Below are 25,812 nucleotides of genomic sequence, written 5' to 3' on the forward strand. Positions count from 1 at the left end.
CGCTGAAGCGATCGGGCGTGGATTAGGGGACCGGTTTAAACAGCTGGCCCGGGGGACGGCCCCCGAAGCCCGGCCTCGAGCCCGAAAATACACTTCCCGCGCACGGAAAATAAACTCCTCGCTAATCTTAAAGCCGCCATGTTGAATTTAATGCGGGTATTTGTTATTCTTCACACCCTCGGAGTGTATTTTGACAATATCGAAACGAGCACCGTTTTTGGTTCTCTTTCCTGTTCGCTTAAATGTATATATATTATGACTTCTTTCACACATTATGTTTGTAATTTTTAATGGTAATATAGGCATTTTTAGCCCTGCGATAGATTGGTGACCTGTCCAGGGTGCACCCCCTGCAACCCTGCTAAGGATAAGCGGGTATAGATAATGGATGGATGGATAGGCATTTTTATTTTGGATTTGTTAAGGGACTACATGACCTGAACACTCTCTTCTCCTCTGCTGGAACACAGTGGCTTTGTATCCTGTTACAGCTCTGCCTCCGTCTCTCCTGGTTTCTGGCCTTTCTGTTACAGCTCTGCCTCCATCTCTCCTGGTTTCTGGCCTTTCTGTAACAGCTCTGCCTCCATCTCTCCTGGTTTCTGGCCTCACTGTTACAGCTCTGCCTCCATCTCTCCTGGTTTCTGGCCTTTCTGTAACAGCTCTGCCTCCATCTCTCCTGGTTTCTGGCCTTCCTGTTACAGCTCTGCCTCCATCTCTCCTGGTTTCTGGCCTTCCTGTTACAGCTCTGCCTCCGTCTCTCCTGGTTTCTGGCCTCACTGTTACAGCTCTGCCTCCATCTCTCCTGGTTTCTGGCCTTCCTGTTACAGCTCTGCCTCCGTCTCTCCTGGTTTCTGGCCTTTCTGTAACAGCTCTGCCTCCATCTCTCCTCGATTCTGGCCTTTCTGTTACAGCTCTGCCTCCGTCTCTCCTCGATTCTGGCCTTTCTGTAACAGCTCTGCCTCGATCTCTCCTCGATTCTGGCCTTTCTGTTACAGCTCTGCCTCCATCTCCCCTGGTTTCTGGCCTCTCTGTAACAGCTCTGCCTCCGTCTCTCCTCGTTTCTGGCCTTTCTGTAACAGCTCTGCCTCCATCTCTCCTCGATTCTGGCCTTTCCCACTCAGCTTCTCATTGGCAGGCACTTTAAAATGCTGTCAGCTTTAATCTCAGCAGTTTGATCTAGTGCGCATACTTTCAGGGTCTTAAATCCAATTACTCCATCTTGTGGCCTTCTCTTTAATACACGGGGACCATTTTTTTTGTTATGAATAGAATGATTTGCTGTTACTGTTAATGCAAATAAGAGTAGCAACGATGTGGTCCTGGCACAGTTTTTAATGTTCCCCCAGATATTTGTTGTATTCTTTGAGTTACTCAAGGCTACTAAATTGGTGTACCCTCCCCCCACACACACACTTTGAATAAATTTGAAGTCTATGCTGGCTGCGTCTGAGGTAGGTAACCAAAATTCTCCAACTGAGGCAAACTCACTTGGCCTTTCGGTGAACCTCCGTATTGCCTTGCCTCGTGGTGTACGGGTTTGTATCTTCCTGCAAATAAAAGTTGCCATGTAAACAGCAGTGTTTATCTACGTAATGAGCCTGAGAGGACAGACGTCTGTCAGCAGGGAGCAGATGGGGCCAAAATATTTTAGACCGAGGAACACTCTTACCTGTCCTCGGTGTCCTGAGGTGGAAGAAGTTTTGATATTCCCAGAAACGTACAGATATGCAGAATGTTGTTTGTTTTCTCTTTTTCGATTTAATTAGATTTTATTTGGTCTTCTTTTATCTGTAATCTGGTTCTTATTTGCATTACGTGTGTAATGCCATCAGCTTTTTCACAAGTGTAGTGAAATTAATGTGCCCCTTTAATTGCTGTTTATATCTACAGTAATCTTTTCTCTGACCCTCATCAGAGGAAAGAAAACAAAAGCCTCGAACGCGTTGTCACTAGATACTGTCGTCAGGCAAATAAAATGATGTTCATTTGTCTTTTTCCCCCCCCTTTCTTCCTTGTCTGAGGTATCATTTGAGGAACAACTGCATTTCACGTGTCCACTTTCTCTTCAGCACAAAATTTTCCGTTCTTGTGTGAAGCAGGACCCGAAATAAACGCTGAAACTCAAATCATACGCGGGAGAAATTTGCCATTGCAAACAATAACAAAATTTCAATGGAATTTTCTCTGCTTTTCCTCATGTTTTCTCAAAGCACCGCAGCTACTGTCGTGGTATTGCTAAATCGCAAAAAACGGAGCCATTTGGACGCGTTCGTATCTGGGAGACAAGCTGAATGCTGGTCCGTATGTCCCGTTCGCCCTTATCTTCTCCGGCCAGATGACACATCTGTCTTCACTGTTCCACACACGGATTATGAGCTCCTTTCTCGAACGAAAACAGTTCTAAATATTTATTTGGGTATAATCAATACAGTAAACACACAAGGCCATGCTTAGGGGAGGAAAGGCACTTTCTCTTTCTCCGATTGCTGTAAGTCATTCCCCCCCCCCAACACCTCTGGAAGGCGTTCAGCTCTGTTTAGGGTCACGGGGGTTAATGTCCTTTCTATTTATTTCCAACGTTCATTCATTTCTTTTTCCATCGATCCAGCTCGGCTACTCGTGTCACACTCCATTCCGCCTCAATTTTTTTTTTTTTTTGCTTTTGCTTTTGCAACAGAGACTTTGGAAGAAGAGACTTGGTTTTTCTTTTCTTTTTTCATTTTGCAGTCTTTTTTTCTCATCACGATCATGAAGAAGAAAATAATTGTAATGAAAAAGGCGGCGGACGTTTTTTTTTTTTTTTTGGGGGGGGGGGAGATGCCCCTCCGCTGAGCGCACTGCGTGGGCAGAAACGCACCCCCCCCCCCCCCACGCTGATGTTACGGGAGAGATTATCCCCGAGAGGCGGGCTAGCCCGGGCTGGGGGTGATAAGGCTGCAGACATGCGCGAAGGCGGCGATAACGCCGCTCACCTAGCCGAAGCGCCGCTATCAGATTCCAGCTTCGCAATCACGCCGCCTGATTAAAGCTGGCCAATCAATACCGCGCTGGCCTTGCCCTCGGCTGTTGCCGTTGGATATCACGGCCTATGAAGTAGACTCACAAAAGCGAAAAGCTCTAGCAGAAATGTTTTTTTTCTGCAGTATTAAGTATTGTAGAATAAGTTCCGCTGTAGGCAGAGAGATTTATTTACCATTGGCTCGTGCAACGTCAGGGAACTGTGAGAAATTTACCGGCAGTTTGTAATAAATTTGCGTGTCTGTTACTCGGACAGGTACTCCGGGGGTGAGTGTGCGGGGTTGAAGACGGAGGAGCGGACTTCTTTGATTGTAAACACAGGACCACAGCAAGGCAAAAAAAAAAAATCCTGCATAGTATGCCTTTAATACAGCTTTCATTCAGCCTCCATGACTCGCAGTCACTCCGTCTCTTGGTACGAAGTCTAGACCGGCCCGTCGTGTGCCCTGTCCCAAGCCCAAGATCTGAAGGGCGCAACTACATAAACATGAGCACTTAACACCGTAGCTGGCAGCAACACCGAATCCATCGAGGTCTTTTAGAATAATTGCAAGACAAATATCTGCCGTGTGCAGTTGGGTGACGGTGATTACCTCTGCTGATTTGTCCAATTTTCTCATTTAAGAAAAGTGGAAACCAAAAAGGAAGGTTAAAGGAAAAAAAAGCCATTCGGCACGTTTTCCACTTAACTAATTTCACAAAATGTGCACGGAATCGGGTTTTGTATTCAAGAAAATTGGTATGGCATACGAACAAGTTTCATGGCAATTGAGTTGATTTTGGGGGAAAGGGGTTGTTAAGATGTGTCAACAGTATCCTAACCAAACCAAAATAAGCGTTCCTTTGAGCGGGATGCATGGCACTGTTTCGTGCCCGAACGAGAGAGTGGGGCATGGAAGGAGAGTCAATCCAGGAAATTGTTTCACGTAGAGTGGTGGAGTCCTGGAGACCGCTCCTGTCGCCAAGGCGACGATGTAAAGCAATAAGGCTGTTACCAATAATTACCGCACATATCCGCAGATACGGAAACCATGTACCTGGCGTGCATCACACACAAAAGCCGTGGTGATGATAAAAGTGAAAAGGGAATTATTACAGAAAGCTCTGCCACTGGCACAAAATTATCTGCAGACAAGGGCAATAAATGGCTCTTTGTGATTGGTCAGATTTACCCTTTCAGCTAAAGGCTGAGGGAACAGCCCAGCCCCAAGCCATTAGTCCTAAGAACATAGGCCCACGCTCTGGCAGATTGTATTGCGAAACAGACAGTGGAGACGTCATGAGGTGGCTTTTATGTGACGCTCTTGTTTGCCTTGTCCGGGTACAGAACGCAGGGATGCGGTTCTCTTAATGTGGGCCACCTGTGCTTTTAAAACTTAAAAAAAATTTTTTTTTTAAAGTGAGCTGCCCTTTCGGGAGAGCCGTGAGAATGTGATAATCCTTCTGCTTTACCAGCTGCGGACGACAGAGGGGAAAGAAAGAGGGGGAAACAAGCTGCGGCTTGCCTATCAAAGGTGGGACGTGAAGGCTTGGACCCCGCTGAGAAAACACAGCGAAGGGGGGGACCGGGCTAACGAGAAAAGCAAAAACCATTTTTCAGCCGAGAATCAGGCAGCAGAACAAGTGATTTTCCAGAGGCAAAAAAAAAAAGAGCAGATTCGAATGGAGCTGGCTTTCGTAACTGTTATCTGCTACGAACAAAGCTGTGAAAATGATTGTGTGCTCAAGAAGCTTTGCCAGTGATTACATTTTTTATTTTTTATTTTAATTATTTTGAAAAATATTTTCATGAATGGGTCTCGTCGTTTCCTTGTTGAGGAAGTGGTTTCCTGAGTAGAGCCCTAGTCTGTGGGTGCATGCTCGGTCAGATAAATTCAGGGTGGCCTGTAGTGGAAAATTCACTGTGGGCTCTATTGCCGGGTGTCTCTGGTTTTTTGGAAGCTTTCACTTTTATGGATGTGAAACTCCCTCCTGAATTTATGGATTCAGGGAAACTTAGGGTTGTTCTCTGTAAACAATAAACCAGGGGAAAATTGTGTGGTGGGGGGGGGTGAACCATCCATTTATCACTTATGCTTTTAAAAACTAACAACTTATTCTGTATGCTTGGTGCTTTCATATGCGTAGTTCCCAAGGTTTATGTTTCAGATATTTGTTTACTTTTTCCAATTGACTGTCTAACCACAATTATATATATGTTAAAGGGTGACATTTTCAAAACGCATCTTTCAAAAAGAGATAAACCCAAGGTGCCCTTGGACTTTAAAGGGACTTCACTCCTACCCACTGTTTTTCTAAATTCTGTGCTCGCCTCATATTTCTGTTAGAATTGCTCCTTTGAACCTTAAACTTCCAAACATAGTCAGAGTTTCGTCAGGGTAGGGTAAAAAGAACACATAACAAAATAAACCATGGTAAAATTAAAGGTCTAGAAAGAAGAGTGGCGGTGTACTCAAAAGCACATCTGTGTACCACTACAGGGCCCTGCCAGAGGACCTCCTATATCTGAAATGTATGTGTGGACTTTTTGCAGACCAGATAGCTGATGTTGCCACTTTCTTTGCATTCATTTCATCCTCCCCCCTCCGTTTGTTTACGCTGTTTGCTTTGCGTACGGCAGTAATAAATCTTTGGGTGTGATATGTGAGCTTCCCCTCTCATTGGCGTCCATTTTGGACTGTTTGTTTTCCCAGCGGGTCTCCCCTGTTGCTTTGTGGCGAGGGGCAGTAATGAGAAAAAGGCGAGACCCTGATTGAATTAATTCCAAACAAGAAACGGGTGTGACCCCCTGCGCTGCCGCGTCCTCAGGTTGAACCGTCGACGTCTGTACGAGGAGCTTTCCATGGTTTCTCCCTGTTCCGCCATGTTGGTTGCGGGGCGGGCGGCTGCCCATTGACTGGCCTTTATTTTATTTTACAAGAGGAATCAAAGTATCTGGGAGACTCTATTCCCAAGTTCATTTAGGAGGCTTTTTTGGGTACTGCTCGTTGGCTCCTGAAAACAAGTTAACTGGATGAAAGTCTTAGCAGACGTGTCAAATAACTGCCAATAAGCCTTGTCAGGGTGTGCATTTTGTGCGTACTAAACACTGTAAATGGGTCTGGCTCTCAAATATTAGTGTTTTGTAGAGAAGTTTTTATTTTTGTCCCCGATTTGTAATTGCCGTCGGTTGTGCCTGTCGAGTTGCGATTGCGGCAGCCCCACCTGCACCCCACACGAGGAGCATGGCAGCTAAAGCACGAGAACTGCTGGAACGTACTTCCCTGTGAACCAGCGACTGCTTTACGTACTATAGGCCACACGTCACTCAGATGTTTTTGTTTCCAGAGGCATTGAAAAACGGTATTTTTGAGTAAGTGGTAAATGGTTAAATAACATGCTGTTTTAGCCCTTGGTGCCATGCTAAGCGTACTATAGGCCACACGTCACTCAAACGTTTCTGTTTCCAGAGGCATTGAAAAACGGTATTTTTGAGTAAGTGGTAAATGGTTAAATAACATGCTGTTTTAGCCCTTGGTGCCATGCTAAGCAACCATGGCATGGAAAAGGGCTGAAAGGCACGTTAGACATCTGCTGTCACACTGGACTGGCTTTGAGGGGGGGATGCTGAGGCCCTGCTGTTGCTCGAACCCACAGGCTGCACACGGCCCAGAGGGCCATCAAGCAGAACCAGGTGACGGTGCAGCGGATCGGGAAGGAGATCGAGGAGAAGCTGCGGACGACGGCGGCCTGCACGGAGCGGGTGAGTCCCCGCCCCGTCACGCTGGTGTTCTTTATCCCTCCTTTCTTTAGGGTCAGGGGTGCGCCTAAAGAAGCAGTTTGAGCCATTCCAGGATTTAGGGAATACCATTTTGCGTTCCACAAGCAGGTTGTGCACTAACATGCTTCTAGTAAAAGCTGGACTGGCTCAAACTGCTATGCACTGACTGTTTCTGTCTACCATGATCACCTACATCAATGAACATAGCAGCCGATGTCCACAGTTTCATTTTTCTTCACAGGATGATTCTTTTGTGTCTGCTAATCACCTTCATCCATGTACAGTACTACTTTTTGAAGCGTATGTCTTATCTGATGTAACCTAGATATTCATGAATATGTGGACGTGACATGAGAATGGTTATGGTGGCCTTTGTTTTCTCATTATAACTGACTAGTTCCCACCATTATTATTTCCTTGCCTGACGTTTAAAAAAAATAAAAAACATATTTTACATTTTTTGAATTGACAGCTTTGCAGCTGTGAAAACACACTAGTAATCCTATGGCCCAGTATGGTGTTTATAGTAAACTTGCTCTTTAAAAGTATTTTTTTCTCTCTGTAATAATGGTCTTTCAGCTCTGACATGTTCTCAAAGAAGAGTGCTTTCATACATTAACAAAATATATTTTTGTTGCTTTTCCCTGTCAGTTTTTTTTTTTTTTGCTCGTGTTTTAAAAGTCAAATATGTGTCATCGGTTGGTTTTGGAGACCAAATTCCGGAGGAAATTAATGTTTTGGGTAGGGTGCAGATGGTATTGTCCCACTGCCGTAAAGTTATTTGCCTCAAAGGCAGCGTAGCTGGGGCTGTAGTGTGGCTTTTGATGTGTGGGGGGGTGGGGGGGGCGCTCCATCTTGTCGCGGAGATGATGTTTGTTTTGATGAGAGATTTATACCCTGCGACTTCACAACCCGGGCGCCTTCTCTAGGCCGGCGGGCAAGCGTTAACATTTCACGAAGCCCGATCCCTGCCCTCAGTACCATAGGTTGTTGGGGCAGATGTTGATTGGGCGGTTGACACGCCGTGTTGTGCTGAATCGGTTCGTGGGCAGGATGCCCGCTTGGAGAAGTATGGCAGGGGTTCAGAGAACAGACGGCAATTAAACCTTCACACTGCTCCGATTCACTGGCCTCGCTTTGATAATGCTCACTCTGTCACGTCACTTTGATTTTTGTAAAACGGAGAACATGAGGGCGCCTTTGTTTTCCCTGGTTCTGGGGGCCGTGGATGGGCTCCACACTGTACCTCTGTGACTCGTCTCAGCTGTGCTCCCGCCCGAGTCTGGCAGAGGAACAAGGACCCATCGAGTCCTGGCCCCTTCACCTCGGGCTTGTGATTTGAGTCCAGGTTTGTGTGTAGGTGGCTCCTGTCCTTGGCTGACCTGGGAGTTCAAACATGAGCTGTGAGATGCAGCGCCGGTCTGGGCCGTCCTGTGTCGTGGCCAGAGGACGGCACCCTGAACCAAGTTCTGTGGGAAAAAATCAAGGCCAGATGACACGCTACACTCTCAGGCCTGGCTCTCGCGAGGGACGCCCGACCTCTCCGGTTCGTGCAAAAGCCGCCGGCAGCCTTAACACGCAACAGTAGCATTCCGGGATCATGTGGGCCTCAGCACTCAGGGGATGAAGGCTTTATCGGCACCTTCTTAGTGACTGACACCCTCTATTTTCGTACAAAGGCCTCAGAAGGCTACGATAAGGGGTTATTATCAGTGTTCGCCACGATCCAGGCTGCGATCGCTATCTGGAGACTTGGCTGGCGTGCGCCCAGTGCTGCCGGCAACTGCAAAAATACAGGTGTCCCAAAGAACATAATTTGCATTCCTGCCAGGATTGAAGGAGGGTATGGGCTGGATATCTAACGCTGAGGAGATGTACCGCCAGCCCTGGTCTGCATTAGCCCACGGAGGGATGGATTACGGTTCAGAGCAAACAAATCAAATGGTTTATAGCGGAATAGAGGAGCGCTTTTTCTTCTTGCGTAAGCCCAACAAACCGTATGGGCCACTTTATCAACCCCGGAACATCGCACGTACCAACGTGGTACATCTTAGAAAATATCCCCCGTGGATATTTGCGGTCCTTATTGATGATCTGCTCTCGTGAGATTTCTATCGTGCGGTTAGCCAGATGTCACACAGCGTAGCGCTTCAGTGCTGTAGTCTTCTGGTCCGGTTGAGATGAGATTGCACCTGACTAAGATGAGTTGGATCCAGGGGGCTATTCCGCAAAGGTAGGGGCGGAGCCGTCTGTGTTGATAGGCGACTGACAGGAGCATGAGAAGAGCACTTTCATCTGCCCAGCGGGTCATCGATCCCACAGCTTCCCTGCACTTTTCCCTTAAAGGTCTTCCAGCTGTCCTGCGACAGGTAGAAGGATGCTGCACCAGGTCTTCGGTCTGAGGACAGCAGGGTGGCGATACACTTTCTATCAGATTGCCACATTGTGGGCCCTGGAGGACCCTTCAACGCAGTCTTTTCTGTCCTACCCCATCCTTTAAACATGCCGGGTTTTCCCCTTGCAGCATCTGGGATACATTCGGCCGCACATCTGCCTCGCCTGCTGGACCTGTGCTGTTCTGACAGGCATCTTCAGGGTCAGAGGGGGGTGGACCGCGGGCCATGGGCGGGGGCGAATGAGATCAGGGGTTCTGTCACTGTTCATTGGGGCTCTCCGGATCAGGTCTTTACAACCACTTGGTGCATGTTAAACAAAGTACTATTAGGCTAATCTGTGTGAGGCGGGGTCTTCCAGCCGCCCCCCCCCCCCCAATTCATTTGTCATATGCCTGTCTTGCCCTGGTGTCGGCCTTACCTGTGCCACCCCACCCCCCTCCCCCCTTTCCCTTCCACCCCCACCGCACACACTTCTATGAACTCCTCACGCTCCCGCGTGCAGGCACATTCTGGTCCGCGGTCATTGGTCAGTTCGAAGGGGGAGGTTTTCTGAGGTGGTGTTTAGCCAGACGACCCATAAATCGTTGGTCTCGTATTTAGATTTGCTGTAAGATGTTTGGGCCCTGATGAATGGGCTGGCCCCCGAGTAAGACGAGCCCGCGGAGTGAAGAGGGCCTGTCTGGGAGAGAGGCTGGCCGTACATTAACGTTGGGAGGCTGAGAAACGAGCGGTTTTGAACTCTGTCTGACGTCAAGCTGGGCATTTCTCATCTCCTGCCTCTCAGTGTGTGGGAGCGTGGCGTTCCAACTCTTTCAGATGGAAAAGGTCTCCTCCGGTTCAAATGCCACAAATGATTGCGGCCCGCTTAAATAATCTGCAATATTAAACATGTCAACTATGCTTCTAACGAGCCGCGTGTCCCTTTCCAGTAAGATTTGGTTGTTTTTTTTTAAACCGGCAGATGCTGATGCATGCTTGCTCAGCTTTTGTACCCTATGCTTTACACATCCAACTGTGGAACTGTTTCTAGATCCAGCCTTGATGCTGTAGTTTATTTTAAGTTTCTGAATGCAGCTCAATAATGTACCAGTTGCTAAAGGGGTCTATCCACCACCTCCTCCCCCCCCCAAAAAAATGGATCAGCTTTAGAAAAACTAAAGCCTATGATTTGAATGAGCAGCTTTTGTAGTTCTCTCGATTCAGGCCGATTATCGACCGGTGGGTCCAGAGATTGAAAACACGGATTCAATTATGCTGCCTTGGAATTCACCTCCGATTGTGCACTGGGAGCGATAACGAGAAGCACAAGTTGCCTCTGGTGTGAATTACAAGTTGTTTTTTTTTTTGTTTTTTTTTTGTCTGGGGGGCCTGTATTTTGCAGAAGAAGGAACGGGAGTGCATGCGCCTCCGGATCGACGTGCTCCGGAGCGAGCTGGAGAGGCAGAGGAAGGCTCTGGGCAGAGAGGTGGACACGCTGCAAAAAGAGAAGGCCCAACTTCAGAGGAAAGGTAAAGCAGCGCAACACCGCACCCTTCCATTAAAGAAAACATCAAAACACGGTCTTGTAACAGAACACAGCAACTTTCCTTTAAACAAATGTCTGCATTCAGTAGGGACATTGGGCTGTAATTCTGGCTACAAAATGATGTATTCGTGACTTGATGGATTGATGGAACATGTTGCAGTAATGGGATGGGTCTAAAAATACAATTCTTCTCATAACTGTGTGGCCAATTGGAGGACACCATTTTTGACAGGCCACAGGTATACTTAAGTTTTGTACTGCTGCTACCTGAATGAGAAGGAACCAAATTTAGTGTTGTAGGCCCTTTTTCTGCTGCTTTGGATATTTCTGTATCAAAACAGAATTGACAAGAATACTTGGCTGTTTAGGCAAGCAAGAGTATACATGCTGGCAGGGGGGCTGTAGAGACATTTTATTGAATGGCTATTTTATAATTCTAGCTAACTATTTCCACAAACTAACTGGCTCATCTCAGGATGAATCTGGCGTATATACAGTTAGAAATCTCTGTCTGCAATCTTGAACAAACGCTGTACCTCTCTTTACCACGGTTGTTCGTGTCCATTGCCACCGCCAGCCAATCAGGGGAAGGGCAATGGGCGTCAACAGCTTTTAAAGGAAATTTGGTGGAAAACGCCTTTCATTTAGTGGTCCGTGTTCCCCTCGGCTAAGGCTTCCTGCCCAAACCATACTGTGTGGAAGGAAGTAAAATTAATGCTTAGTAAAGCAATTAAATTTAGAATAGATATATGGTCCAACAGTAAACAAGCAGGGAAAATTTTTGGAGGGAAAAATGTCAGCTTTTTCCTTTTAACCCGCTCTAAAAAAAAATTGCCCGTTCTAATTAAATTAGTGTTTACCAATGTCTGCCTTTTCCAGTCTTTTTTTCCTATCTGTCCTGCCTAGCCCAGTAAACAGGGAACAGTTGTGTATCACAGGAAAATGCTGGTTAAATAGTCTAGACATTCTAAAAATGAAAACCCATTAAAATAGATGAAATGGCTGCTACAGCTAGATAGGTCATGTATCTTCCTGAGGTGGATTAATTTGGCACATTATTGTGGAATATTTTTTAAAGAATATTTTTAAATTAATATTTTGTTATTTGAAAAAGAGAGTAAAAAGGCAAAATATGTTTTACCTTTACTTTTCTAGTCCTGTTTTTGGTTCTGTGGCTATGTTTTGCTTATGGAATGAGGATATTAAATCTGCAGGTGTGGCCCTCCCCCACCACCACACGTGCACACATCTTCTAGTTTGTGAGGTGGAAATGTTCAGATTTGCCTCCTAGATAGCTCAAGGTTCACTGATGAACCTCAGCTCTTTGGAATCCCGTTTAGTGTCAGACCTGGCTTGCTTCGCATCTCACACAGGAACACAGAGCAAATTCACCGATGAAACTCTCTCCTGCACTCATTACACATACAGGCAGCAGGCTGTAGTTTCTCAGAACCTTTTATACCCCGGCAGGTGGCCGTTGTCCTTATCGTCGAGCCAGTTATCTTTTGTCTAGATCACTCGGCTATCACTGTCCTCTCATTTCTGGTAATCGTGGTAATAAATAAAGCTCTGTTTTGGCAACCAGGTCTCTCCATTTGGGCTAGGTGAAATAACAGTTAGCATTTTACAGCGCTGTTTATTCAATTATATGGGCTCTAAAATGCAGCCCATGACGTGTCGGAGATGGATGGCATTGCTTTACTGGCAAGTTTACTAGCGCGTATCCCTCGCGTCCACAGGGAAATAAAAATGTGAATGGTGGGTTCATATTTTACTTTGAACAGCACACACACACTCACTGCTTCCTCCTCACACGAGTGAGCTTTGGAGGTGCTACATCATAGACGTTGGGCTCCGGCAGTCAGACACTCCACAATGGCGTTGGCCTGCAGAAACGGCGTCAGTACGGAGGTGCAGGGCTAGAGCAGCCCCTTGCAGAGTGGATGGCCGTGTTGGTGGTCTCAACTTTTAGCTTTTAGCTTGGCTAACTGGCGGCACAGAGAGAGATCCTGAGAAACGCCCGTTTTCACACTGTGCCCAGTGAACTGCGTGTCAGGGTTCTCGGTTTCCTTCTGCTTTCACAGAGTGCTTCGTTTAATCACGGGGCAACATAGCTCAGGAGGTAAGACCGATTGTCTGGCAGTCGGAGGGTTGCCGGTTCAAACCCCGCCCTGGGCGTGTCGAAGTGTCCTTGAGCAAGACACCTAACCCCTAACCCCTAACTGGTGAATGAGAGGCATCAATTGTAAAGCGCTTTGGATAAAAGCGGTATATAAATGCAGTCCATTTACCATCTACCAGGATAATGGCCCTCGAAGAGCTGCCTGTGATGTCTGCTGATGGTTTGTGTGACACGCCTATACAGTCGGCATGTTGGGGCTTCGCTCGCCGGGCCCGGCCTCAGGCTTTCTCGGACGTATTAATCTCATTCCTGACATCCATGTATAAAATGTCTGCTGTGTTTATTCGGCGGCGGTGTGGCCAGAAGCCTTGCGGACGTGGGCCTGATTGATTCAGGCTCTGTGTTTAGCGAAGGGTGGTGTGGGGGGGGGGGTTGTTGCGGTCTTTGTTTCTTTTTAAGACATCCCAAACTCGGTGACTCAACGTTGGCGACTCACAGAATCACAGACGACATATTGTTCGGGCTTCCCGCCTAAAGCTGGCGAGTAAACAACTTGGTAATAAATTTTGAAAAGCCGAGCTTGGTTCACATGCTGGTCAAACTGCAGTGGATGACTTGTGTTCCGCCCTGTTTGGCTAACACTGCTGACCGAGGTGAGGAATTCTATGGGCGTGTCAAAGGGCTCACCTCCGGAGTTCCAGTGTGCATTCCACCCAGGGGCCTCTGCCTCCCCAGGCCCTCTTGTCGGTCACCTGCCGCTTCTGGACGGGGCTGAAATCATTTCCTAAACTGCCGTTCAGGTTTCGTAATTTAAGCCTTCACATCTGCTGGACCGAAGCTATAAATGCAAGGTGCAAAGAGGGAACACTCCTTTCCCCTGTGTCCACATCCCATCTCTCTCTCTCTCTCTCTCTCTCTTTTTCTCTCTCCCTCCCTCTACCTCCCTCTCCTTCACATTGCCGGGGCATGGAGAAATATCAAAGAAGACTTCCTGCAGTTCTGTCCGTCTCTTGCCCTTCTGAAGGAGTGCCAAAACGGAATGCCGTTCCAGATGCGGTTCTCAGAAAAAAGGATGGAAATCCACGCTGCCATTTGTCTTGTCGGGAGCAGCCCCAGATATTCGTGGAATGCCAGATAGTTGGCAAACTCCCACAGATGCTGAACCATGCTTTAGCGAGTCCGAGTCAGCACGAATGTGGAGTCTGCTGTAAACGCAGATTTTTTGCGATCAGCACCACCGATGGTTATCTCTCCGTTGACAGATTAATGGCTAGCTGTTTAATAACTGATTTTCGGCGTAGTTGTACTGCCCCATTGTAACGGACAAGCCAAAACTACCGCTTAGAGAGTGCGACTCTTTGTACGTCTGAAGGCAAGTGAAAGAAAGCATGAAAGGTACTGTATCTACCCAGCCGTTTATATTAATCCCCTGAGTTCCATTTTTGAAATCATTATACCTCTGAAAACGTTTTTTTGCCTTAGAGAAACAAATCCGATCCGGGAGTCACACACGGTTTCCTTTCGCTTGATTTTCTGTCGAAACTCAGCACCAGCATTATAAATCACTACGTCCTCAAAGCTCTTTATCGCGATTATTACGCTAGTTATTTTCGTTCTCTCAAGATCCATAATGACTGAAGGGCCAATAAACGTCAGTCCCCGGGTTACTCGAGAAAGAGTGGGGGATTTATAAAGTGCAGCGAATGCGCTCACGGAAAAGCCTCTGTCGCTGCGTGTGTACGGACACGTCGTTTCTACCTGGCGGAATAACTAACGGTTCTTCCGGGCATTATGCTTTCCACCAGAGGTGAGAGTTCACCTTTTCCGACTGCGCGATAGATTAACAGTTGCACTCTGCTCCGGATTTCGCGGAGTGAGCCATTTCCGTGTGCACAGGGGGATAAAAAGCGCTTCTTAATTCTCAAAGTTTTTTAAGGGATTCAAGAGCATCGACGAAGACGACTCATCTGCAGGAACACTTGCCTTGGGACGAGCGGGATTGTAGATCCCCCCCCCCCCCCCTCGTGGTGAGCACGTGCTCACTTTGTTCTCCACGGTCTTTCATCGACATTGTAAAGACCATAATAAAAACAAGTTGGACAGTAAAAGAAGAATTTGTAAGTATCGAAATTAAAGGGCAGAGGTTTCCGTGAAAGATCACAACCGGACTCATTTCCGGGGATTTTTTTAAGCATAGGTCAGAACAAAGTTATTTCCTAATCTTTTACGGGTACTCTCCGCCTTTGATACTTTTATTTTTTCCTTTCCCTCTTTTTTGCTTTTGGGAACGTCAGAAGGGATACCGTACGGCGTGGAGCTGCGAGGGTGGAAGGGGGATGAGGGTGTTTTCCGTCTTTTAAACGCTCTTTAAAAATAAGTGGAACTTATTTTGTCTGAGAGGAGCGCAACACGTAGCGGCGATAGCGAAATCGCATCTCTGGAGCGCTGTGACGTCTCCCAGCATTCCTGGCGGGTTGTACCCGCGCGGTTTTTTTTAGGATCGGGGCTTTGATGTGACGGGGAAGGGGTGGGGCGCCGTCACATGAAAAGCTGCGACACATCCGAGCCATGCAGGCGGGGCGGGGTGCCACCTTTGGAACGCCGTTTCAAGTCCCGCGAGCTGCAGGCCGTGATGATGATCTGCGCAGACTGTATCTTTATGTCGCTAATCTGATGAAGATTACCCCTTTATGGGATTTCTGCCAGGGCAGGATTGCATGGACAGGTAGCATGCGATGCAAAAGAGTACCAATTAAACCAGTCGTATTGTTGTTTCTTACGCGCACACACACACACTTACACACACTCCTGCTACACACAGCAGACTTCTCCATTTTTCCCTGGATAAAGAAGCTCTTTAAGGGTGTGCATCTCAGTTGAAATGGAACTGTTTAATTGTAAGGGTGACAATGCCCTTTGCACATGCTGGTAAATTTGTTTACAATACAATATTTAATCACCTTTGGTTTGGGGCTGTTTATCGATCTACAGTACTCGATCCCTGAATTTCTGAACACGTGCTTGTGGAATATTGAACAAGCTTAAAATCATCTTCATAGTTTTACACTGTGTAACAAGATGAATGCGCCAATAAAATAAAAAATAAAAAATTGATCGGTCCATTTCCGGCCCATGAGTGCGCAGGAACAGGTGAGGACGCTGCTGAGTCTTTCCCCCCCTCGACTCTTGGTGTACACAAAAGCTTTGGCCCGGAAGGAAAAATAAACAGTGCGGGGGGATAGGAGACCGCATGACGTCGCCTGTTTCCCTGAACGGGAAGACAGGGCACCCGTCCTGCAGAAGCGGCTCCATTACTGAGAGATTTCGTATGTCTGTGGAATCGTCGCGCTGAAGAATCGACTGTCGTTTCACTTTTGGCTGTTTACTGTGAGCCGGCTCTCTCTCCCTGCTCACCCTCTCTCTCTCGCTCTCTCTCTCTCTCTCTCTCTCTCTCCCTGCTCACCCCCTCTCTCTCTCTCTCTCTCTCTCTCTCCCTGCTCACCCTCTCTCTCTCCCTCTCCCTGCTCACCCCCCTCTCTCTCTCTCTCTCTCTCCCTGCTCACCCTCTCTCTCTCTCTCTCTCTCTCTCTCTTCCTGCTCACCCCCCCTCTCTCTCTCTCTCTCTCCCTGCTCACATCCCCCCTCTCTCTCTCTCTCTCCCTGCTCACCCTCTCTCTCTCTCTCTCCCTGCTCACCCTCTCTCTCTCTCTCTCTCTCTCTCCCTGCTCACCCTCTCTCTCTCTCTCTCTCCCTGCTCACCCCCTCTCTCTCTCTCTCTCTCTCCCTGCTCACTCTCCTCCCTGCTCACCCTCTCTCTCTTTCTCCCTCTCTCCGTCCCTCTCTCCCTTCTCACCCTCTCTTTCGCTGAGCTTGGCTTCGTGTTTAGGTAACTCTGAAAAGCAGGCCAACGAGTCTTCACAGATTGTACACACTGCAAACATTATTATCATTTGTTCAGTAATTGCTCAGGAACTGGTATCATGCCAGATAAGGAATATGTACTTTTCTTTATTTAACTTCCTTCTTTATATGATTTGCTCTTTTCATTGACTGATATTGTGTAAATAAAAAACCCTCAAACCATTTTTAACTCAACTAATTTTATGGAGCCTCAAGAGGAAATGGCCTTTGATGATTAAAGTAAACATTTATAAGTTGCAATTTTTTGGGGAACCACCAATGTAGAAATGCACCCCTATGTAAGAATTTGCCCGTGCGTGCCAGGTAATTTTGTGCGTTTCGTGTCTGTGCACAGAGGAGGCTTTCTCCACCAAGCGCCAGAGTCTGGAGATGGAGAGGGAGTCATTGACAGAGCAACAGAAAGAATGCACCGCCAAAAGGTAAATATAAACCAGTAATTATGTGTGCGTGGCTCCACCATTTCACTTACAGGACGTCTGAGGTAAATTATACAGAACGAAGTGTGGTATGCTCTAATGCACTATCAAATGATTTAAATGTAGAGATTACAGTATTGCATGATGAAGGATGTACTGTGAGCTCCACTGTCTTATTAGTACACTTACCTAGTGAGAATTAAGCCGTACATGTGGGTGTACTTGGGTTAGTCTGCACTGTGTTATACAGTGCACTGACCCTTGGAAGTCCCAAGTTTGTTTGTAGAAAAGTACCTGGGAGGGAAGTAACAAACAGAAGACAAATTTGCTAACTCTGACGGCAAAGTAACGCTGCCTAGTGTACTAAATAAAGAACGCTGGTTTTGACATTGACGTGAAGGCAAAATGTGAAATTTCCAATGTACAAGTTTATTGAAAGTAAGTGTCATATATTATGTGCAGTGCTAGCATCCTAAAAAATGGGGTTCAAGTTTTTTTTTTTTGTTTTTTTTTTGGACTGAGTGTTTTGCATTGTACCTAGTCACTAGAAACATGACGCTTTGAATGCATTTCTGATGTATTGTGAAGCTGAAGCAAGCGATCAAGGTGCTTTACCTCGTTCAGTGGAAGAGGGCCCACGAGAGAGAATCTCTCCAGGCTGAGCTCTGGGCCTGAAAGTGCACATGAAAGCTGGAGAACGTGAAGAATCGTTGAATTGGGCCTAATAATAATTTCCATTTGAATGCTGTTTTTTGGGGGAAAGCCTTTGAAGTGATTGGCCATTATCTAGAGTGCTCTTGAAGTGTTGACTCAAGTGCACGTTATTTTCTCCCTCCTCTCCATTTCGTGCCTACGATTATATAAAAAGCCCGGCAGCTGTCAGGGACGTGAGAAAGCAAGTATATTTTACCAGGCACGATTCTCCCCCCCCCCCCACCCCCGTTCCCCCCCTGCATCTAACACAGGTCAAGGTTCCTGTGAGCTCTGCCTGCCACACACAATAAGAACATGGCCCCAGGTGATTCCAGCCATTTTCCCCCAGGGGTGGGGATTGGGCCTGGGGGTGGCGGGGTGGGTTGGGGTGTAGTGGTCGGTAATTTGGCAGTTATGATAATTTGGTTGCTCTTACAATTACCAGAGGGATGAATCCGAGGCGCTGTGGAACCATTAGCACTGTCGCTCCACTTCCAAGATAAACAACCCACTTCCCCCCACCCCCACCCCCCCCCCCCCCCCACCCGAGTGCCCTCCCAGCGGTGCCCTTGTCTCCTTCATTTAAACTCCTGTCTCCCTCTGGCCCCCAGAGAGCTGTTCCTGAAGACCAACGCTCAGCTCACCTTTCGGTGTCGCCAGCTGCTGTCGGAGCTCTCCTACATTTACCCCATCGACGTGGTGAGCAGAACACGAGCGCCAGTTCTCCTGGAGTCATCCGCACCCTGCTTGATATAATAGTTCATCATTCATCATTCGTGATTTGGAATAGACAAGAGAAGGAGGGTAGCTATAGTTTTCTTTAACTGAATGTTTCCACTTCACTGCAGACAGTTTCTTTATCTGTGCTATAGTCCCCGTTCTGTTAGAATGGTGTGGGTGAAATATCTGATAAATTAATACATCATAGTGTGAATCCACGTGAAATCTGTCCCTGCCATATTATCTTGAACGCAAGACCAAATGTCGATGTACTAAGTACTCTGAGACTATACGTTTTATAAACCCGTCACGGTGAAAGCTGTGCCCTCTGGTATGTTCACTTGATAGATTTTCATGTTCCGTGTTCTATGGATGTCCTTTCATGCATGAAACATTTTTTTCTCCATTTTTTTTTTTCTCCGTAGAACAATCAGACTGATTACGTCATTTGTGGGGTGAAGCTGCCAAATTCTGAAGATTTCCAAGGTAACCAATGGGACTTTGAAACCTGGAATATTTCAGGAGTTGAGAACAAACAGCGAAACAGAAACCATGCTCTTTCTCCGCCCCATGTCCCATAGTAATTTCAGCACGGATTCTTTCTATTGTTTGTGTTGATATTATTGCCTCTGGCTGTTGATACTGTGGCAGTTCTGCCATGTTCTCACGGATGGGACGGAAAGACCGTTTGGTTACTAGTGCTGGATTTTCGTTGGAAGATGCTTTGAGACACTGTTATCCAATCTACTTGAAGGGCATCTTTACACTATGAAAGATATCCATCGTGGGATCTAGATTTGAGGACACATTCCACAGAAGCTTTTTTATAGTCCAAAGAGAAACGCCATTCTTCGAATGTGCATTTAGAGGAAGTGCATGAAAGGTCTTGAGCACTTTCACACCTCAGCGACTGGTTTCTGACCGTAATATAAATAGAAATCTCTCTTGGAATCTAAATTCTGGTAATTCCATCGTGCTATTGGGTGGGTGGTCTGAAAACCGTCATTGCAAATAGACTATTATTATTTAGCCATCTTTTTTTAGATTTTGTGGCAGAAGTATTTTCCATTAATATTTTTGAGCAGTGTTTCTTATGCCTGCAATTATTTTAATGGAGAGATTTACCATTCATGGCTTGAAACTTGTTGTCATTTGCTGATAGTGTAAAGGAAAATACAATGCCAGAATGAGCCTTGTTGCTAGGTTTGGGAAAAGGAGGATCCAAAAGCACATTCAAATGTGCATGGTGTAAATATGACCTTGAATCCCATCTGCATTGCTGATATCTTAATGTATCTTCATTTTCTTTTATTATGTATTTTTGAAAACAACAGATATCGTGCGGCTTTCAGATGTTCTCCATTACGGGCCACACACGCAACATTGTTGTGAATGTGAAGCTTAAAATGTGAGAGGCGGCCATTAAAACGCTCGCCCCAGGACTCTGCCAAAATTTTGCGGAACGCAGCCGCGGGATCGGTCATTAAAGCGACAAACAGCTCAGAAAAGAATACGATGTCTCTCCGACTGCAAACGAAACAGGAAAAAAAAAACCCGCTCCTGGCAGGGCGTCTGTGCAATGAGAGCATTGTGGTTTGGCCGGATGGTTAATCCTGTGATGTGACACTGATCTTGGCGGGACGAGAGGCCAAATGCAGGAAGGCCGGGGGTGAAACACTAGCGGCGGGCGAGGCAGCTGTGCGCTGGGTAGATTAAAATACTCGGGTAATTGCGCAGTCATTATAGCGAAAGGCATCCCGATTCCTTAACAAGTCTTCTCCTGTGTAGTGCCTAACCTCTCCTTAACGAAAGTTAGTTCGTGGCTCCGAAAAGGGAATCGGCAGTCTAAATTCAGGAATTTAGAAATTGTTTCCTGTTCATTTAAACCTTGGGCCTGTAATTTCTGCTGGGCTACTTTATAAGGACTGCAGGGTTGAGATGTAGAGCCAGCTGGGCCTGGGTTTTGGAAAAGCTCTCTCGCCGCTCTCTGCTCTCTCTCTTTCTCTCTCCCTCTCTCTTTCTGTCTCTGTCTCTCGCTCTCTGTTTGCTCTCTCTCACTCTCTGTCTCGTTCTCTCTCACTCTGTCATTCTCTCTCTTTCCGCGTCTCTCTTGACACCGACTGCAAGCCTCTAAGACCCATTCCCATAAACGCAGAGGTTAAAACAACGGGTTGGAAAGTGTGTTTTTATGGGAAGTAATGGACGCAGCGCTGGGTGGGAAGCTCACAGTGCGTGGTGCCTGTGAGGCCTCCCCAGAGGGGCCTGTACCGGGAGCGAGGACAGGTAGAAGGGTCAGGCGCAGGCGAGTTCTCCGTCTGCCAGTGCTCTCTCTCTCTCTGCTCGATTCCAGAGAAAACCTCGGGCCTAGTCTGGGAACAAAGCCTCCCCCCCCTGAGCTCGCTGGCTCATGAATATATTCACTGCCTGCTACGGCTGTCAACTTTGGCCAAAAACGACGCTTGAGTATTCCTTCGAAAAAAAGACATGAGTTCGAACATGTTTGAGTATATGCAGTAATACAGTTTTAAATGTTTAATTTCACGTCTGGATTTGACCAACTTTTGGGCTGTGTTAATTGTGTGTTATATCCACAAGAGGCAAACCAAAGCAACAATAACCACCATTACAGAGCCAAGGTCAGCATTGTTTTAACGTTATGTTCCCAAAACGCTACAACTCCCCAAAGGCTAGCATGGAAATAGAAAAAGGTAAAACTAACTTGGTTAAGCATTGAATGGCGATGTCAGGCCTGCAAGTTATTTGCCAAAAACTCCAGATGGTCCGCGTGTGAAGAGGCCAGTGCCCCTCTTTGTATTACCTTAATTCACTGTTCACTATATTCCCAGTGGAGAAAAAAAACCATGTTCCAGTCGCGCCAGGGATGAAGTGAAAGTGCCCTGTCCGTCAAGTAGCAGCATAGCGACGACCCATATGACCCAGCCACTTCCGTTTTCAACAGAGCAGGCTCCGAAACGCCAGATTCCTTTTTGGTTTAACGCAACCCAGGTCGAACGGAAGACAGCCACAATAAAGACACTCCGCGTTTTTTTCTTTTACATTCAAACGTTAATTTTCATGAACAAAAGTCTTAAAAATTTTTTTTTTTTTTTTTTTACAATTTGAATAGCATTCGAATATAGAATCATCGTTTGACAGCCCTACCGTGCACACAGGGCAATGAGGGTCGCAGTGGTTGGATGTCGGTGGCATGTAGTACTTAGGGGGTGTTTAAAACAGATGAATATATGAATGTAAATGAGCTTGTGTGCGCATGAAGTATGAATGAGCCGACGAGGATTCATTAGGTAACATTTGGAAAGTGTTATTTGGCTCATTTCCTGCGTGTCGCGCTCGTGTGTGTTGTGAGAAATCAGGCTTGGCTGTTGGAGGCGGGGGGAGGCGTAGCTTCAAAGGCTGGCCAATAATGAGTGCCAGGTTCGCCTGCGCCCGCCGCCTTCCTCCTCGCCGCCTCCTCCATCACACGCAGCGCCCCCACGGCCCGCCCCCCCGGGGCCTCCCTGTGTCTGTCGCCCCTGTCAGCGCGGCGCACGCACACCCCCCCACGCTGCTCCCCGAAACACTCCCCCCCACCCCCCACCCCCCCAAAGCCCTGACGTGCCAACCGGTCGTTTGTGTTTCAGCTTTGAGCCGCTCTCCCATGGATGTCTGTTGGTGTTTCGGTCTGAAAGCCGTAGGTTTGCGGCCGTGTTGTGAGTAAGGGCAGCATGCCGTCTGCCTGGGGTGTGAGGCCTGTCCCTCTTCCCTAACACTGTCCCCAAACCGCACCATCACCGCACCTCCCCGTCTCTGACTTGTCTCTCCCCCATCCCCCATCCCCACCCCCCACCCCCAACCCCCAAGCCCACCTCTTTGCACAGACACAAAACAAATGGTCCCTTACCACAGTGATACGAGTCTGGATGAATTTCCATTCCAATCTTGAGGGGTTGCTGGGAAGCCATCTGGCACGATGGCCTCTGTGATGACAACGTGACCTTTGACCTGTCTGTACTGATGGCGGTCTGCTTGGAGTACCACTCTTGTGGGCCAGGAGTCTCAGGAGTGTGCCTCTCAGGGCCTGGAAGTGCTTTTGAATATTTGCCGTCATGTCTGCGGTGGCCTGTAAATGAGGAAGAGTGTCCCGATGGTCTTACCCACATTTGTCCCCCTAATTTATGACAACAACAGCGCAGGGAGAGGGTGGTGGCCCTATTGTGACACAACTTGGTGACACATCACGCCTGAACTGAGCCGCGTTGCATATGAAACTGGTCGTATGCCAAGGCAAACTGCAAAAAGGTTCAAAGAAATAACTTTTAGCTATTAAACTGATCTCTGTGTTTCTGAAAGAGTAAATGTCTCTTGCAGAAAGTTCAGTTTTCATGTCGTACGACGATTATTCCTTTTTCATTTGCGCGCTGCGTTCCAAGCGGTTTCATGCCACTGTACGCTACTCAAATTCTTACGATACAAATTTCAACGTCCTGCTCTAGTGGTACGCATGATTTATTGAGACGTGATATTTTGAACCGAAGGAAACCATGTTTTTGAAACCATGATATTAAACATGAATTTCTGCCTTAAGGCCTTAGCCCATACGCTACGTGCGTTCTTCTGCTTCGGATGTAAATTGTCCATTCGGCAGTAACACACACCACACTTTTTTAGCATGTTGTCAAATGCAGCGTGACTCCCCAGGGAGGGACAGATTCGCTGGAAAGCAGGACGTACGGAAATTCAGGTTTTCACCGGCGTTTATTTCCCAAGAGAGAGAAGACTTTGTTTAAACAAACAAGCAAAACCGTTAAAGGAAAATCTTCTCCATTCACTCACTCAAAATGATACAAGTTTACTATCTTTAAAAGTTTAGGTTTCTTTATAGCGTTTCTCGACAGCCAGCATTTCCTTGTTTCCGTATTACATGAGTTTGCTAACATGGAAACAGCACTAATGTGCTAGATAGCTTGAATGATTAAATCAGAGTAGTACTTTTTGTGTAACCGGTAGAAATTCTAAAAGGCCGCTGTACCCTGTGGATTAAATCTTTCATTATGGGTAGAATTTGCACGAATTTTGGAAAGACTTAACTTTGGTGGTGTAACCATTGGCAGCAAAATAAAGGTATTTTGGGTTGAAGTGTTTTAACGACCAGGCATGACATCTAACGGTTGCGACTTCAACTGAACTTTAGCGTTTTTTTATCGATGTTGAGCACTTCCGGTCTGTGATTTTTATCTTCCTCTGTGCGCCGCAGGGAAAGATGACGGGAGCGTGGCGGTTGCCCTCGGCTACACGGCGCACCTGGTCCTGATGATCTCGTGCTTCCTGCAGATCCCTCTCAGGTATCCTGTGATCCACAAGGGGTCCCGCTCCTCCATCAAGGACACCATCATGGACAAGCTGAACGAGAAGGAGAGAGAGTAAGAGCTTCACGCTTCGTCCGTTGTTTTTTATTTATTCAGGCGCTGTACTTCTGTGGGAACGTGCCCTTATTGACACTTGAAGGTAATCGGATTTGGATGTGCGGATACGCACGCAGATGTTACACGTTGCTGATCGGATATTCAGATCTGGCATTCTTCCTGTTCGCTGTGCTAACACGTAGGCCCTGTCGTAATGGCCCGGCAAATCCTAATGCTTTGAGCTTTGACGGTGGCAGAGACGAACCTTTCATTCGTAAGCAAAGACAGCTCAACGTATTGTTCAGCGTATGTGAAATTAGTGGTTTAAATGATATAGTTTCCGTATATACAACAGTGCTAATGTGAGATGCAGGGGAACGTTTAATGGTATAAATTGGTCATGGACTTTTTATTGTGAAATTTTATTGGGATTCAGTGGAATGGAAAGTAAACAGTAATTGTCATCATGGATGTGGACCATGTGCATACATTCAGACAACGTTCATGTGCAAGTGAGCCCTGGCCAGGATCAAAGCCCCCTTATTCAGCACAGATATTATCTGACCTTCAATTTCCCACAAGCCGTAAAAACCTCCATCTTTAACCGTCAAGCCGATTCCGCGATTAATCAGACACTTTGAAGTTGAGGGGCGATGCTTGAGCTGATTGTGAGATTTATCAAAAGCCCATTCAGCACCTAACGCATGTGCCTTTCACCGCAAACCATGGCCATTTCCTGCGAGGGACCTTTCTGCCGTATCTGAGCTGACCCTTCTGCTTTCTCTGACCAGCGCCAGAGTCGTGAATTATGACCTACGTCAGCATTTCCCAAACTCTGCTGATGTAAATGATGTTTTGAATCGTCCGTCTGGTATCCATCCGATGTGACAGTGCAGCCTAGCGTATGTTCGAGTGCAGAATGAAAATTGTGCCTGTGATGTGTATTGGAATGGTTGCACATACACTAGCCGGTGCAGCGCTTGTTCTGATTAGCGTACTTGCTGGGGAGTAAACGCCCGATTTTTCTGCAAGCCTCCCATGGCTCGGTAGCAGGTGCTGACCCCCAGGAACCGCGACACTGCGCAGACCGCGCAGCTCACTTTCCCCTGCCCGTATCGCCATGGTAACAGATACAGACCCCAGGCCCCCTGCTCTCTCTGTCTGTGTCTGAGGCCTGTATTTCCCCCGTCGATTCTCTCCCTTTCTTTTCCGTACCGCAGGCTTATTAATTTGGAAATTATTATTACAAATTATTTTATTCTCAACATTTGTTTCGGTTCTCGTTTTATTGTGCCCCCTGTGTGCGTTTCCCACTTTCCACACCTGTTACCATCAGAGTGAGATTCACCGAAGAACATTAAAGGTCTTATCGAAGGAGCACGCATATGTTATTTCTTTCATTTGATGTAAACAAAAAATCGGCAGGAACGCTAGCTGGGGAAAAATAGCGGAAAGGAGAAGAAAGTATCCCCTGGCATTAGTGGGCCCCATAGCAGGATTCTGTATGCCCCCCCCTCCCCGTGTGAAGAAGGCGCATTACCGGGGCAGATATACAGCCTGTCCACCTGGAGCGCGGAGCGCTCTGTCGAAACAAAATGGCGGCCGGCGCCTCGGCGGGTCAGGAGCGTACTTAGCGCCGGCCCAGCGGGCGAGCACTTCCTGCCGCCGCCCCGAGCGCTCCCATAACTCAGCGTTTATGCGGGGATCCGTCGGACACCATATGCGCCCCCCTGGGGGGGGGGCGTGAGTTATTGCGTGCGGGGGTCAGGCGGTGCGCGGGGGGGGGGGGGGGCGCTCTGGCACCCCTCCAGCCCGCAGATACCAGCTCCGGCCCGCGCT

The 25,812-nt window shown here is 47.3% G+C and overlaps 1 protein-coding gene across 2 annotated transcripts in view; it reads left to right on the top strand.

Annotated features, from left to right (window-relative positions):
• Positions 1-25,812, top strand: part of uvrag (UV radiation resistance associated gene) — an 83,909-nt gene that overhangs the window by 15,627 nt on the left and 42,470 nt on the right. For both annotated transcript variants that reach the window (XM_035434032.1, XM_035434033.1), the window contains exons 7-12: positions 6,655-6,760; positions 10,556-10,682; positions 17,077-17,161; positions 18,463-18,550; positions 18,997-19,057; positions 23,826-23,991. In XM_035434032.1, coding sequence (XP_035289923.1) covers positions 6,655-6,760; positions 10,556-10,682; positions 17,077-17,161; positions 18,463-18,550; positions 18,997-19,057; positions 23,826-23,991 — 633 coding nt within the window. The remainder of the gene's footprint in view (positions 1-6,654; positions 6,761-10,555; positions 10,683-17,076; positions 17,162-18,462; positions 18,551-18,996; positions 19,058-23,825; positions 23,992-25,812) is intronic.

The sequence above is a fragment of the Anguilla anguilla genome, chromosome 9, assembly GCF_013347855.1.
Source record: "Anguilla anguilla isolate fAngAng1 chromosome 9, fAngAng1.pri, whole genome shotgun sequence".
Classification (NCBI taxonomy): domain Eukaryota; kingdom Metazoa; phylum Chordata; class Actinopteri; order Anguilliformes; family Anguillidae; genus Anguilla; species Anguilla anguilla.